General features: G+C 43.2%; 1 protein-coding gene across 5 annotated transcripts in view; it reads left to right on the top strand.

The window, feature by feature from the left end:
* Positions 1-12,471, top strand: part of DPP6 (dipeptidyl peptidase like 6) — a 1,029,560-nt gene that overhangs the window by 648,601 nt on the left and 368,488 nt on the right. For all 5 annotated transcript variants that reach the window (XM_060305069.2, XM_060305068.1, XM_060305071.1 and 2 more), the window contains exon 3: positions 5,776-5,874. In XM_060305069.2, the coding sequence (XP_060161052.1) occupies positions 5,776-5,874 (99 nt within the window). The remainder of the gene's footprint in view (positions 1-5,775; positions 5,875-12,471) is intronic.

The following is a 12,471-nucleotide window of genomic DNA, read 5'->3' as shown; positions in this document are numbered from 1 at the left end:
CACTGAGCTTTTTCCTCTTACTGCGCAGCTCTCTGTGTTAGGATAGTCGTCAGTGGAACAGGCTACAGTGATTTGCTTTTCAGCAAATGCTTTGTCACTGGAACTTGTGAACTAACAGTGCAAACACTGAAAAATGAAAAATTGATTTCCACATGTTCTTCTGTAGGTGTTTGTATGGAAACATACAAATATTATCAACTTCTATAGAAATAACACGCAAGTTTCCCAGTGACTTATTCTAAATGTAAGAGTAGTTTTACTCTGAGTCTCAGGTTGGGGTCTGTCTCTCTGTGGAGCTACTTCTGACGCACCCACACTGTCCTTGTCCCCTTCGAGTTTTGAAAGCACTTAGTACTTGACATCAGCCAAACTACTCGTAGCAGGGTGACCACTTGCTATGTGCCAGTCATTATATTGATAGTATGAGTTCCTTGTTAATCTGCTTTGGTGGCTAAGTTTTTTCTAATTAAGGAAATGTATGCCTTAAAATGTTTTTTTCCAACCTTTTCTTTATTTACAGAAAACTTTTTTACCTGGAGAACATAGTGTTTTATCAGGATCATCATTAACATTACCTGCATTTTGTGATTTTATTAGCATCCCAGTTCTGGATTAGGTTGTGAACAAGCCAGATTCTGTGAATAATGTCAATATTTAAGTTCTGCAAATGTGGTTAATGTTAGCTTTACTGCCTTACCATGAATCTTTGGAGAAGCCACTCAGCCTCTCAGGAGCTCAGGTTTACCTTCCATAAAATGGTGTTCCTTCGTCCTCCTTCTTGTAGGATCGAGAGGTAATGACTCTCAGAATCCTCCAAAGACTGCAAAACATTTTAGAGTTGTCAGTTATTCCAATTTCTAACAAAAGCAGAGTTTACAAGAGACTTCTGAGTAATCTGGGTAGGTTTTCTCTGTTATCACATTGGGTTTGTCAGTAGCTAACGCCCGCCCGCACTAGCAGTGATTGAAAACACCTGGGAGGATTATGCATCAGATTAACCTGCTTTAGGGTCAAAGGATTTGTTTCTAATATTAACAATCTCTGGAGAAGAGGTTCCAGAATGTTGTCCAATAATTGTACTATTTAACAACATAACTATTTAACAAGCATCAGGAATGGAAAGGGGCCTTGCATTATATACTGACCTACATACACAAAGAACAACTACATCACTACAGATTATAACAGACCTTTGCATGCCAGTGAGCTAACCAAGATGCCAAGTTAATTACAAGTGCCATGTGGTTATCTGACTATAGGACTGAAGGAAACTTCACTTTTCAATCATCCCCAAATTTTCTTCAGGATAAAGTCCAAACTCTAAGAGCCACTGGCCACTTCTTATATCTCCATGTGTATGTTGATTTTCATTTAAAGGTGACAGGTTGAACATAGAAGTTTTTCCTTTTCATTTCAAGTGTTTAGAAATGAGAGAAGATATATAGTAAAAACATAGCTGCAGTCAAAAACCAGAAAGGGAGTTCTTCCTATACCTAGAATAGAAAAGTATTCTTAGAAGAAGGACCGGGTAAAAACCTACAGCAGCAAGTAAGGCCAAATCCCTGCTGCCCTAAAGGAACAGAGGCTAAAGTCAGGCCCAACAGGAGGGGATAGGATACTGGTGTCTATGGAGGCCAGAGGCTGGACAAGTGGCCCCTGCCTTAAAATGGCATTTATGTTCAGAGGTTCTTGAATCTCTGAAAGGGCTCCAGCCCAAATGGCCACACAGGCCTGGTGAGAGCCATTACCCGGATGGACCCTCTGACTGCCCAGGACATTCTTGTGACCACACCACCAGGACACTTGCAGGAGAGAACCTCACAACTAAGATCAAAGGACCCACAGAAACCATCCCCTAAAAGCAGCACACCAGCTTAACACATATAAGAACTTAACTCCAAAGAAATATAAATCAGCTAGGGAAAACAGAAAATGACACTTTAGGGTTTTTTTTTTTTTTAATGATCGATGTGATAAAAGAGCTTGCAACTGTAAGAGTCGATGATCTTGAGAAAGAGCTAATTAGGAATATTAGAAATTAAAATATAATTATTTTAAAACTCAGCAGTGAAATGAAACAGTTAGACACACTAGAGAAAAAATAAAGTGGAAAATGGAGCTGAAGAAATCATGCAAGTAGATAGAGTGGAAGACGGAGCTGAAGAAATCATGCTGATTCATAAAGTGGAAGATGGAGCTGAAGAAATCATGCAAGTGCTCCCAAAGACATAAAAATGCCAAAGACGTGAAAGAAAAAGCTAGGAGTTTGGAGGCTGGACCTAAAAGCTCCTGTGCAGGTCCAGTGGGGTCTGGAAGGATGGAGCGGTAATGTTGACTGAGACAGTTACTGGTAATATTCCTGATCCAGAGAAAGTAGTTCTTAGACTGAAAATACTACTGACTGGGAAGCAGGATGTTTAAAGAAGATCCACAAGCAGACACTTTCTAATGGAATTTCAGAGTATCAGATATAATGAGAGAATCTGCCTTCATCTCGAGACATTTTCAACTCGCACTTTCTACTGTGCCGATGTCGACATGCTCACAATTTCCTGAAAATACTGCATTCACCAATGCCTTCGTTACCTTGCAATCCTCCTAGCTTGAATGTTCTTCTTTTATCTCTTTTATCTTGGCTAGGGGGTTCTTTTCTCAAAGAATTCTTTCTGGAATTCCCCCTACTTTTTATTCTGCAGTCTCCTTAAATATTAGCACGCCAGGTCCTGATGCCCTCAGCCCTGTCACTGCTACAGTGTGGTCATTCTTTCAGCCTTGGTTCCATTGCTCTGTGAGATTCTTAAGGTCAGCTTATAAGGTCTTTCATTTGTGATTCTTCAGGGCTCAGCATGACTCCTGAACATGGCAGTCACTCGTGCTTGTCACTACCTCAAAGGGTTTTTGGAATGCATCAGGCTGTAAGTCAGTAACTCAGATAGCACTTGACCACGTGAGCAAGCCGTCAAGGTCCAGAGAGGCCAGCGGTGATGGTTTTGAGGAGGCAGAGCTGATATTGACACAATCAAGTGTCCTGGCGTGGGCGGAGCACTTTGTCTAGTGTATATCATAATGCCGCCATTACAGGCTGTCCCTATTTAAGTCGTGTAAGATTTTAAAGTATGTTTTAAAAACAGAGGAAGTAATAGTTTTTTTAAAAATAAAACACATTTTTGGACTTCCCTGGTGGTGCAGGGGCACGCTTCCAATGCAGGGGGCACGGATTCAATCTTGGTCGGGGGCGTTCCGCGTGCCACGCGGGGCAGCCAAAGAAAACCCAAATATATATATATTTTTGGATGAATTCCTAGTCATTTGTGAAAAGAAAATTTTTTATAAAGTGAATAAATTGGCTTTTCATAGTTTACCCAAAGTTTGTTGAAATGACAGTCTTTCATTCTTTTCTTATTAGACATGTGGATAACCAAAATGTGGAGCTAGAATCATCCCTGAATAATGGTGTTTACTTAGATACAATTTAAGTTTTAATATGATTATTTTCTGACCATATAGCTGAGTGTCTCTGAAATTTTTATTCTTTGTTCTTTTTAAATTTTATTTATTGTATTTTAATTGAAATATATTTGACATATAACATTGTGTAAGTTTAAGGTGTACAACATGTTGATTTGATACATTTATATATTGCAATATGATTGCCTTTGTAGGGTTAGCTAACACCCTCTATAAGGTCACATAATTATCTTTTTTTTTTGGTAGGAATAATTAAGATCTAGTCTCTTAACAAGTTCGATGTTTATAATATAGTATTGTTGTCTGTAATCACTGTACTGTGCACTTACTTACCGACTAGTTGCAAGTATACTTCTTAATTACTAGATCACGGTATAACTTTTATTAGACTGTTGTCTAGTAATCTTTAAAATTTTCATTTATTGTCTGTCTTCCATACTGAAATGCATTGTGTTTGAAGCAGTGTGTCTTTTTTCGGGGCTGCTTCAGTTGCAGATAGGAAGGTCCTAGAGGAAAGAATTTGGTTTGGTTTTAACATGTTTTGATCAGCCCCTGGGAGAGCTCCACATATAATCAGGTCTAACAAGAAGGCCACCTTGAACCTTATCATTCTGTAAATTTCGAAAGACTTTTACACACATTAATCCTATTTGATATGCAAGAAATCAGTCAGTGTGCAACGTTTCTGAGAATTTCAGTAATCTGTCACATCCAAGGAGGCCAAAAGAAAGAAACCATAGGAGATGTAACAAAATCTACATGCTAGAACCCTAGAGGAAGCTTTGGAGATTTCATTCAGAGAGTCTATATTCTTACTTGATTATGTAGTATAACAAAAATTCTTTTTGTTTTCCCAACCTGCCACAGATTTTGAAACAGAAGGTTGAAAGAGGCAAAGGGTACTGTTGAGGGCAAGCATTGTGACAGCCCAAGAAATGAAGGTGGCTCAACAGCCAGAAATTGAGGAGAGAAACAGACGTAACAACCAAACATCCAAATGTAAAAGCATACTGATCTGAAGCCACCTCACGTAGGAGGCACACAGACCTCCACACCTTGATTAGCACTGAGCATCCCCCTCACAGCAGCCCAACACAAAACGGGAGAAAGGAGGACCTGAATCTCAGGAAGAGCACCACAGCTGGCGTCTTCTGTTTAAGAGGGCGGGATCATAAATAAACATTCTAGTAAATGATGTACATCAGAGGTGGTTAAGATAAAGAGTTTCTTCTTATTATAAAGGAAATGAAGGTGGTTTGGTGTCCTGTTCTGTGGGTTTAATCTGCTTAGTCTCACAGGTCAGATGCCCAGACAGCCCTTTGTCTTTTCAAAGTAGATGAATGGATTTTGGTGCCACTGGAGAGAACGTCTTCTGAGGCAGATCTAAAACCCCAGACACTTCAACCTCAGGAAACAGGATAAAAGCTGCCAGGTTCCTAAAGTCTCCCGCTGGGGCCCTTAGCTAAACATTGCCTCTTGGGATGGATGTTCAAGTCTTATCCCAGGTGCTTACTCCCAAGCATGGTGATCCAGGTAAGGGAGGGCAAAATCTGCTAGTTTGCACACAGAATTTGGGGCGTGATTCTATCTGAAGAACTAATCCCCAACCTAAAGGCAGCCAGGGACAAGTGAGGCACATGGAGAATAAATACCTAAGGAATGTGTTAGTTGTCTTTGAATTTTCAGCATCCAACGTGTTATCTGCAGTTGGCGTTATAAGTGCTTAATGAATGACTGGTTACATAACAAGTTGAGATCCTTTGCTTTCTTGACTATTCCCACCTTATTGCTCATCAGTCAGCTTTGAAACAACTGTTTACCTTCATATGTAAGAAATACGATCATTCATGTTTTGCAGGCAGAGGGGGCATAATGATGCCATTTTACTGAACCGTGATTCCCCTTACCATAGTTTTTTTTTTTTTTTTTTTGCTGTACGTGGGCCTCTCACTGCTGCGGCCTCTCGCGTTGCGGAGCACAGGCTCCGGACACGCAGGCCCAGCAGCCATGGCTCACGGGCCCAGCCGCTCCGCGACATGTGGGATCCTCCCAGACCGGGGCACGAACCCGTGTCCCCTGCATCGGCAGGCGAACTCTCAACCACTGTGCCACCAGGGAAGCCCCCTTACCATAGTTTTTGATAGCTTAGCTAAAAACAGAAAGCATTCGTTTGTTCAGCACTTACTTATAGAAATTATGTCTTACCATATATATTATTTCTGAATGGCAATCAGAATATTTTATACTCCTCTTTTCTCTTTTTACCAAAAAACAAAAATTTTGACCATTTGCCTCGTTCTTTTCTAGCGGAAGATAACAGTCTGTCTCAAAAGAAGAAGGTGACTGTGGAAGATCTCTTCAGTGAAGATTTCAAAATTCATGATCCCGAGGCTAAGTGGATAAGTGGTGAGTCCTGAGTGCATGTGAGAAAGCACTTTCCCACTCCCTGCCACTTTTTGAGAGTTTGGGTGTCGTAGTTTGCCTTTCACCTTCTCTCTCTGGCTGTAGAAGTGGATCCTCAGAGCTCTTGCTGTGAGCACCATCTTATTATCAGTCTAAGAAAATGCGCATCTGGTAAAATCAGGCTGCTTCCTCATGGGAAATGGGTCCTCCGTGTCGCCTCCCTGAATCATAATTTCTCAGACGGAGATGTGAGGTGTTGCTAAGCAACAAGACGGGGAGAGACACAGCTGAACCTTCCTCCTTTCTCCATGTTCTTTATTCCCTTTTGTACTCCTCTTGCTTTCACTCCAACTAGATACAAGGGCCAAAAGGAACTAAAAGGTTTCTTCTAGAATGCTGTCTAATGAAGGAAACAGCGGAGCGTCGTGCATCGATGCAGATAAATTAATTTTCCTCTTGAACTTTAATCTGGATGAAATCTTCTTTGGGCTGATTTTTATAAACAATAAAGCAAAATAGAACTGGTGGAAAAAGGCAGTATGTTTATAAGGCATGTTTTGGTTCAAAACAGTCCATTTCCTGTAGTTGGGTCTGAAACAATTTTCAGGGTGCAGTCTTGGGAGGAAAGATGTAAATGACTGCTCCCCATCTTCTGCAGGCTTTGCTGCATCCCTCTCGTGTAGTCTGGTCCTAGAACCTCTGCTGCTATCTCCATGGATATTGTTTGCATTTAGTCTTAGCCTCAGTGGGATGCACTTGAAAATTAATACTCAGGTCAAAGAACCTTTGTAGTGGAATGCTAGAGATCTAGTTCACATCCTGCCTTCTATAGTAAATGAGGCCCAGAGAGGTTAAGTGAATTTTCTGAGGTCACAGAGCTAGTTAGTGACACAGCTGTGGCTGGAAGCCTGTCTCCTCACTTCCCCTTTTGTGCTCTTTCCTCTACTGTTTTGTTGAGTGACACCGTGTGATTACGTTTTCTTGCCGTCAGACTCCTCTGAAATGCTTCTTATGCTTCACAAACTCTTGAAAATCAACCAGCATTGACTTTTTGCCTTTAGTCTCCTACTAGGACAGTAGCTTCTCCTTTGTCCTCCACTATGGCTTAGGTATTAATTTCTGATCCTTAGATTCACTTATTTAAAAATTAAAGAAGTAGCTGAATCTCAGAGGGAATGTATTTTATAAGATGGAATTGGGGAGAAATGAGAGCAGTGTATTGTGAATGCCAGTGGGGGGCACATGGAGATCCAAAGCATGTATTGAGCCAAGGTCTTCGTCATTTGACTGAGGAGGTAATTTCACCTTTGGTGTTGAGGGGGACTCAGCCTCTGCTTCCTGTTTGCATTTACCCATATTGCGGAGGAAGGAGGTAAGCATGGATCGTGCGCTGGGCCTGACCTTGGGGATAAAAGGTGATCGCTCTCTTCTTAAGGAGCACAGAGTCATTCTGGGCACAAAACGGGGAGGAGCAAAGGCAGCCGGGAGCGAGGTGCAGGAAGCGTGTGATGCCCTCATCCTCCTGAGAAGGGGTTTCAACGAGGGTGCATAAACTTGGTCTCAAAGGTATAGGGTTCAGAGCAGGTCAGAGGGGGCCCTGCAAAGACTCCATGAGGTGCTAAAATAATATAGGGAGATCTTTATATTTGGGTGCCCATGGTCTCAGACTTGGCCTAAACCAGCTTTCCCTGTGCAAAAAATGTAAAAAGTGTAAAAGCAGAGATCTGGAGGCCCAGGGGCACCAAAGTTTCTGCAGGAACCCGTGTCGGTTACTGTTGAAAGGTGTTTTTGTATCTCATGAGCTAATCCGTGCTGCAGATGCACAGAGCTGGCTCTGAGATGTGCTGGCTTTCTGGCCGGAGGAAGCCAGCCAAGATTTTGTTATAGCCACAAAGCTGGGCGTTAATACAAGCAGTTGAGAAGTGGCCTTGTGCCCAGCAGAAAATGCCCAGCCTCTCTGTTTCAGCAGGTTAAGTCTATTCATAAGACCACCTGCGTTTCAAATACACATGACTTTGGGGTCCAGGAGCTTTCTTAAGTGGATTCTTCCTTTGTAAATGTAAGCACAGTGTGAAGTTTTATTGCAAATTAGCCAGGTGGTCAGGTCTCCCCAGAGACCAGGCACTGTCAAGAGTGTGAGGGACCATTACTGTTTCCCCTGCCCTTTTAGCTGCCCCCCTCCAACTTTTCTTTCACTTATTGCTCTTCCTGATCAGTCCCTTGCCTCCTGCTCCCTGAAGATGTAACCGCTTAAAGTGGATGAAATAACTGTGGTGATTAACTGTGCCTTCATAATGGATTTTACAAATACCACAAAGAATTCATTCACTTTTTACATTACAAGTGTAAATGTGAAGATCCACAGAAAGACTACATTCACAGGATTAGCAAATGCTGTGGAGCTGAGATGAGCTTCAGAAATTATCAGAACATTAGTTCATTCAATTAGTGATTATTGAGTGTCTACAATGTAGCAGGCAAATTGCCCATGGACCCCCAAAATGCAAGCATTTTTTTTGCCTCTGGAACAGTTTCCCTGTGGTAGACTTGGAGTCACCACACACCACCACCACCACCATCTACCACCATCATCACTATGGCAACCTCATTCTTCTCCTCTTCTTCCTCCTTTCTCCTCTGTCTGTGCCTCCTCCCCTTCTTCTTCCTTACTGTCACTAACACCACCACCACCATCATCATCACCATCATCACCACCATCATCACATTATCATCACCACCACCACCACCATCATCATCATCACAGTCACCATCATCACATCATCATCACTATCACCACCACCACCATCACCATCATCATCATCACGTCATTATCATCATCACCATCACCACCATCATCATCACCATCATCATCACCATCGCCATCACCATCACCATCAACTACTGAGGGTTTCCCACATCTTAAGCTCTCTACTAAGTGCTTTGCACACATTAAATCATTTAATTCTCACAACTACCATTATTCACATTTTATGGATGAGGAAACTGAGCCAAGGGTGTTTAAATGACTTGATCAACATCACACCGTTAATAAGTAGCAAAATTCAGACTTGAACCTAGGTCTCTCTGGTTTCTGTAAACGGCTACATTGTATAGAATCGAAGCCCCCTGTCTCCAGCCAATTTCTCTCACAACCTCACTGGTTACATTGTGTGTTTTAAGCAAGGCTGTAGGTTGTATTTCAGAATTGTTGCCATTCCTTAAATTTTCTATTCTAGTATCCCTTACTCTCATGGTGCCTATGTTGAACTAACAAAATACCCAAGTGATCAAGAAAAATGGGGTAATTCCCCACAGAGAAAGAGACTTGGCTCTTTTAGTGCACATTAACCACTAAAGTTAACAAATGTTTCTTGGGTTTAATATTGGAGTTAATAGTCTAGTTAGATGCTTTATTTATCAGGAGAAAATGGATTGGATTGGAGTTAAATTTCTCCTCACCCATTTTTATACTAGAGACGATTTTTTGATCTACCTTTTCTGAAAATGATTGGTGCAACAGTCTTCAAATTCTCTGATGTCCGAAAGCTCTTGTAGACTTCCCTCACATATTTGTTGCAACCCCTGGGTCAAGTCAGATGAGGTGTGTAGAGCAGTGGAACTGACAACATCTGAACTCACTCAGAGCTCACTCTGAACTCCCTCCTACAAAGGAAGAGGCATACACTTCCTGAAATTGCCCAGGGTGTAGTCTCGCCGCATATTTGCTTAGTTGAGTAAATTCTTCTGCCTTTTATAAGCGACCACATTGGACTTCTCAACCTTTTGGATCCTTTAATGTGCTGTGCTGGGATATGAGGTAGCCACTGTGATGAGGTCTTCTGGTTACTCCAGACACGTAAGTCCATTTATGTCCATGAACCAGTCTTCCTGGGCTGTCTTGTTCCCTCTTTGCAACTCCTAGATGATGGATCATTTCAAACCTTCTCCTCTCTCAATTTTCTGCACCCTTCTTCCCATCCTGATTCTCATTTAAAACTACTAGAAGAAAGCTTAATACTCTCACCATCACATCTCCTTACCCACCACCATCTGCACCTGCCATGAGCTCTGCCCCTCCCCCAGCCTGTAACCACAGGACCTGTCTGTGCTCCATCTACAAAAATCAGAGATGAACTTGCTTCACTTACTTGAGGAATAATTGTAGCAAATGTCTCCTTTCTTCTCTAAATGTTCATTTTTTTAATCTCTGTGTCAGATTATTCCCATCGTCAGGCAGATAACGCTCTTATTTGCCTCACCGAAACACACACACAAAGCTTAGCGTGACTCCACCCTCCCCACCGAGCACTGCCCAATTTCTTGTTCTCCTCTGCAGCCTGAAACAGTTGTCTCTCTGTGACATCTCAGATTACTCTTCTCCAGTTCTTGCCAAGCCCACTCTAGTTAGGCTTTCACCCCCAGCGCTCCCTGACTCTCCTCTTGTCAAGGTCACCAGTAACCTCCAGGTTGCTCAATTCCATGGTCACGTCTCAGACCTCATCTTAATCTGATCATCAGCAGCATTTGACACGATTACTGCCTCTACCTGCACCAGCTTTCTCACTTGACCTGTAGGTCATCACCTTCTCTTGGTTTTATCTCTGCCTCATAGGCAGCTCCTTCTCAGACTCCTGTGCTGGTTCTCGCTCTTCTCTCTGACTTTTGATGTTGGTGGCCCTGGGACTCAGTCTTCATCCTCCCCTTTTGGTATCTATACTCATTCCCTCTGTGCTTTCATCTAGTCTCATGGCTTAAAATATTCACCTACCAATGACTCCTAACTTATTCTCCAGACCAGACCTCTCTCCTGAAGTTCTCAGATGTCTCATAGACATTACAACCCTAACTTTAGTCTCGCCAAATCTGAGTTCTTGACCTACCTCCCCACCCAAAAAAAAACCAAACAAAAAACCAAACCCACCTGCTCTATGCACAGCCTCTTCCAGCTCAGCTGATGAGAAATTTGTTCTTCTGGCAGAACAGGCTGAAAGACTTGAAGTCATCGTTTACTTTGCTCTTTTCCTTGTACTTCATATCTAATCCACCAAGAACTTCTGCCAGCTCCGCCTTCAGAATACTCAGAGCCCATCTTAGATTCAGTCAGGCACTCCTGACTGCCATTGGCATATTTGTCAGCTGGTTCATCTAAAGGATACAGGACTGGAGACAGGCATGGCAGCAGACAGGACCAGGAGCCATGCTCCTCAGTGGACCCTCAGGTAATGGCTCTGGTACAAGCAGAAGGGGTCACTCACATGGGTGGAGTTTTTATGTTTCCACCTTTAGATGTCTGAAATCCTCAAGCCTCTGTACACTCATTCAGTCCCATGACTCTAGTTACTATCTATATGCCACTGAGTTTCAGTTCTGCAGCTCTAGCTCAAACCCTGTTCTGAGTGTGTTGTGTGTGTGTGTCTCACTGACTGATTTACATGTCCACCAGGATGTCTTGTGGACACTTCGAGTTCACGGGTCCAGGACTCATCTCCCCGCCCCCGATCTCCTGTCACAGAACTTTCCCTGGCTTTCCACTGCTCTCAGGAGAGGCGTGCAGCCCCAGCCCTGGGCACCCTCTGTTTCTCAGACTCTCTGAGATCAGTCCCCTTACTTTTCCTGCCTTGTCCCTCATGTGTCCCCAGTTTTCTTTTGCTCTGGACCGACTTGAACTTCTTTGATGGCTTCTGAAGTCCGTCTTCTTTTCCCTCAGGGTGGTTCTCACAGGATGTTCTTTCTGCCCAGAACACCCCTCTTCTCTATTCTACTCTCATCCCTCCTCAGCACCACCCCTACAGTTTATCATTTTCCTTTGATCTCTCCCTAATTCTCACTCCCGCCGCCGGCTTTTCTCTGCTGCCTAGCTCTTCTAGATTCAGGCTCTGATGCATCCTGGACTTTACCTTTTTTTTTTTTTTTTTTTTTTTTTTTGCGGTACGTGGGCCTCTCACTGCTGTGGCCTCTCCCGTTGCGGAGCACAGGCTCCGGACGCACAGGCTCAGCGGCCATGGCTCACGGGCCCAGCCACTCCACGGCATGTGGGATCTTCCCAGACCGGGGCACGAACCCGTGTCCCCTGCATCGGCAGGCGGACTCTCAACCACTGCGCCACCGGGGAAGCCCCTGGACTTTACCTTTTATTACACACATTAAATATAATTATTTACTCAACGCCTGTCTTTCCTTCCATGTAAACGCCACAAGAATAGGATTTGCCTCTGTTTAATTACCATGTGTTCGCAGCACCTAGCAAAGCACCCCGTCTGTGGCCATCTGCTGGCGCTTCTTGAACATTTTCTCATTTGCTACTTAACCTAGTTTTGGAGGCTTCCCTGGCAGTCCAGTGGTTAGGACTCCACGCTTTCACTGCCAAAGGTCCGGGTTCAATCCCTGGTCGGGGAACTAAGATCCCACAAGCCACGTGGCGTGCCACTCTCCCGCCCGCAGGAAAAAAGAAAAAAAATCCACTTTTAAAGATAAGGAAACTTATGGACATGCTATTTTACACAGAATGGTTGAAAATCCATTCTGATGAAGTTGATTTAAGCAGAGGCCTGAATGTGAGAATCTTGCAGATAAGCTCTCTGGGGGAGGGTGTTCCAGGCC

The sequence above is a fragment of the Globicephala melas genome, chromosome 9, assembly GCF_963455315.2.
Source record: "Globicephala melas chromosome 9, mGloMel1.2, whole genome shotgun sequence".
Classification (NCBI taxonomy): Eukaryota; Metazoa; Chordata; class Mammalia; order Artiodactyla; family Delphinidae; genus Globicephala; species Globicephala melas.
The sequence above is the reverse complement of the archived record's forward strand: the minus strand, read 5'-3'. Positions and strand labels throughout refer to the sequence as shown.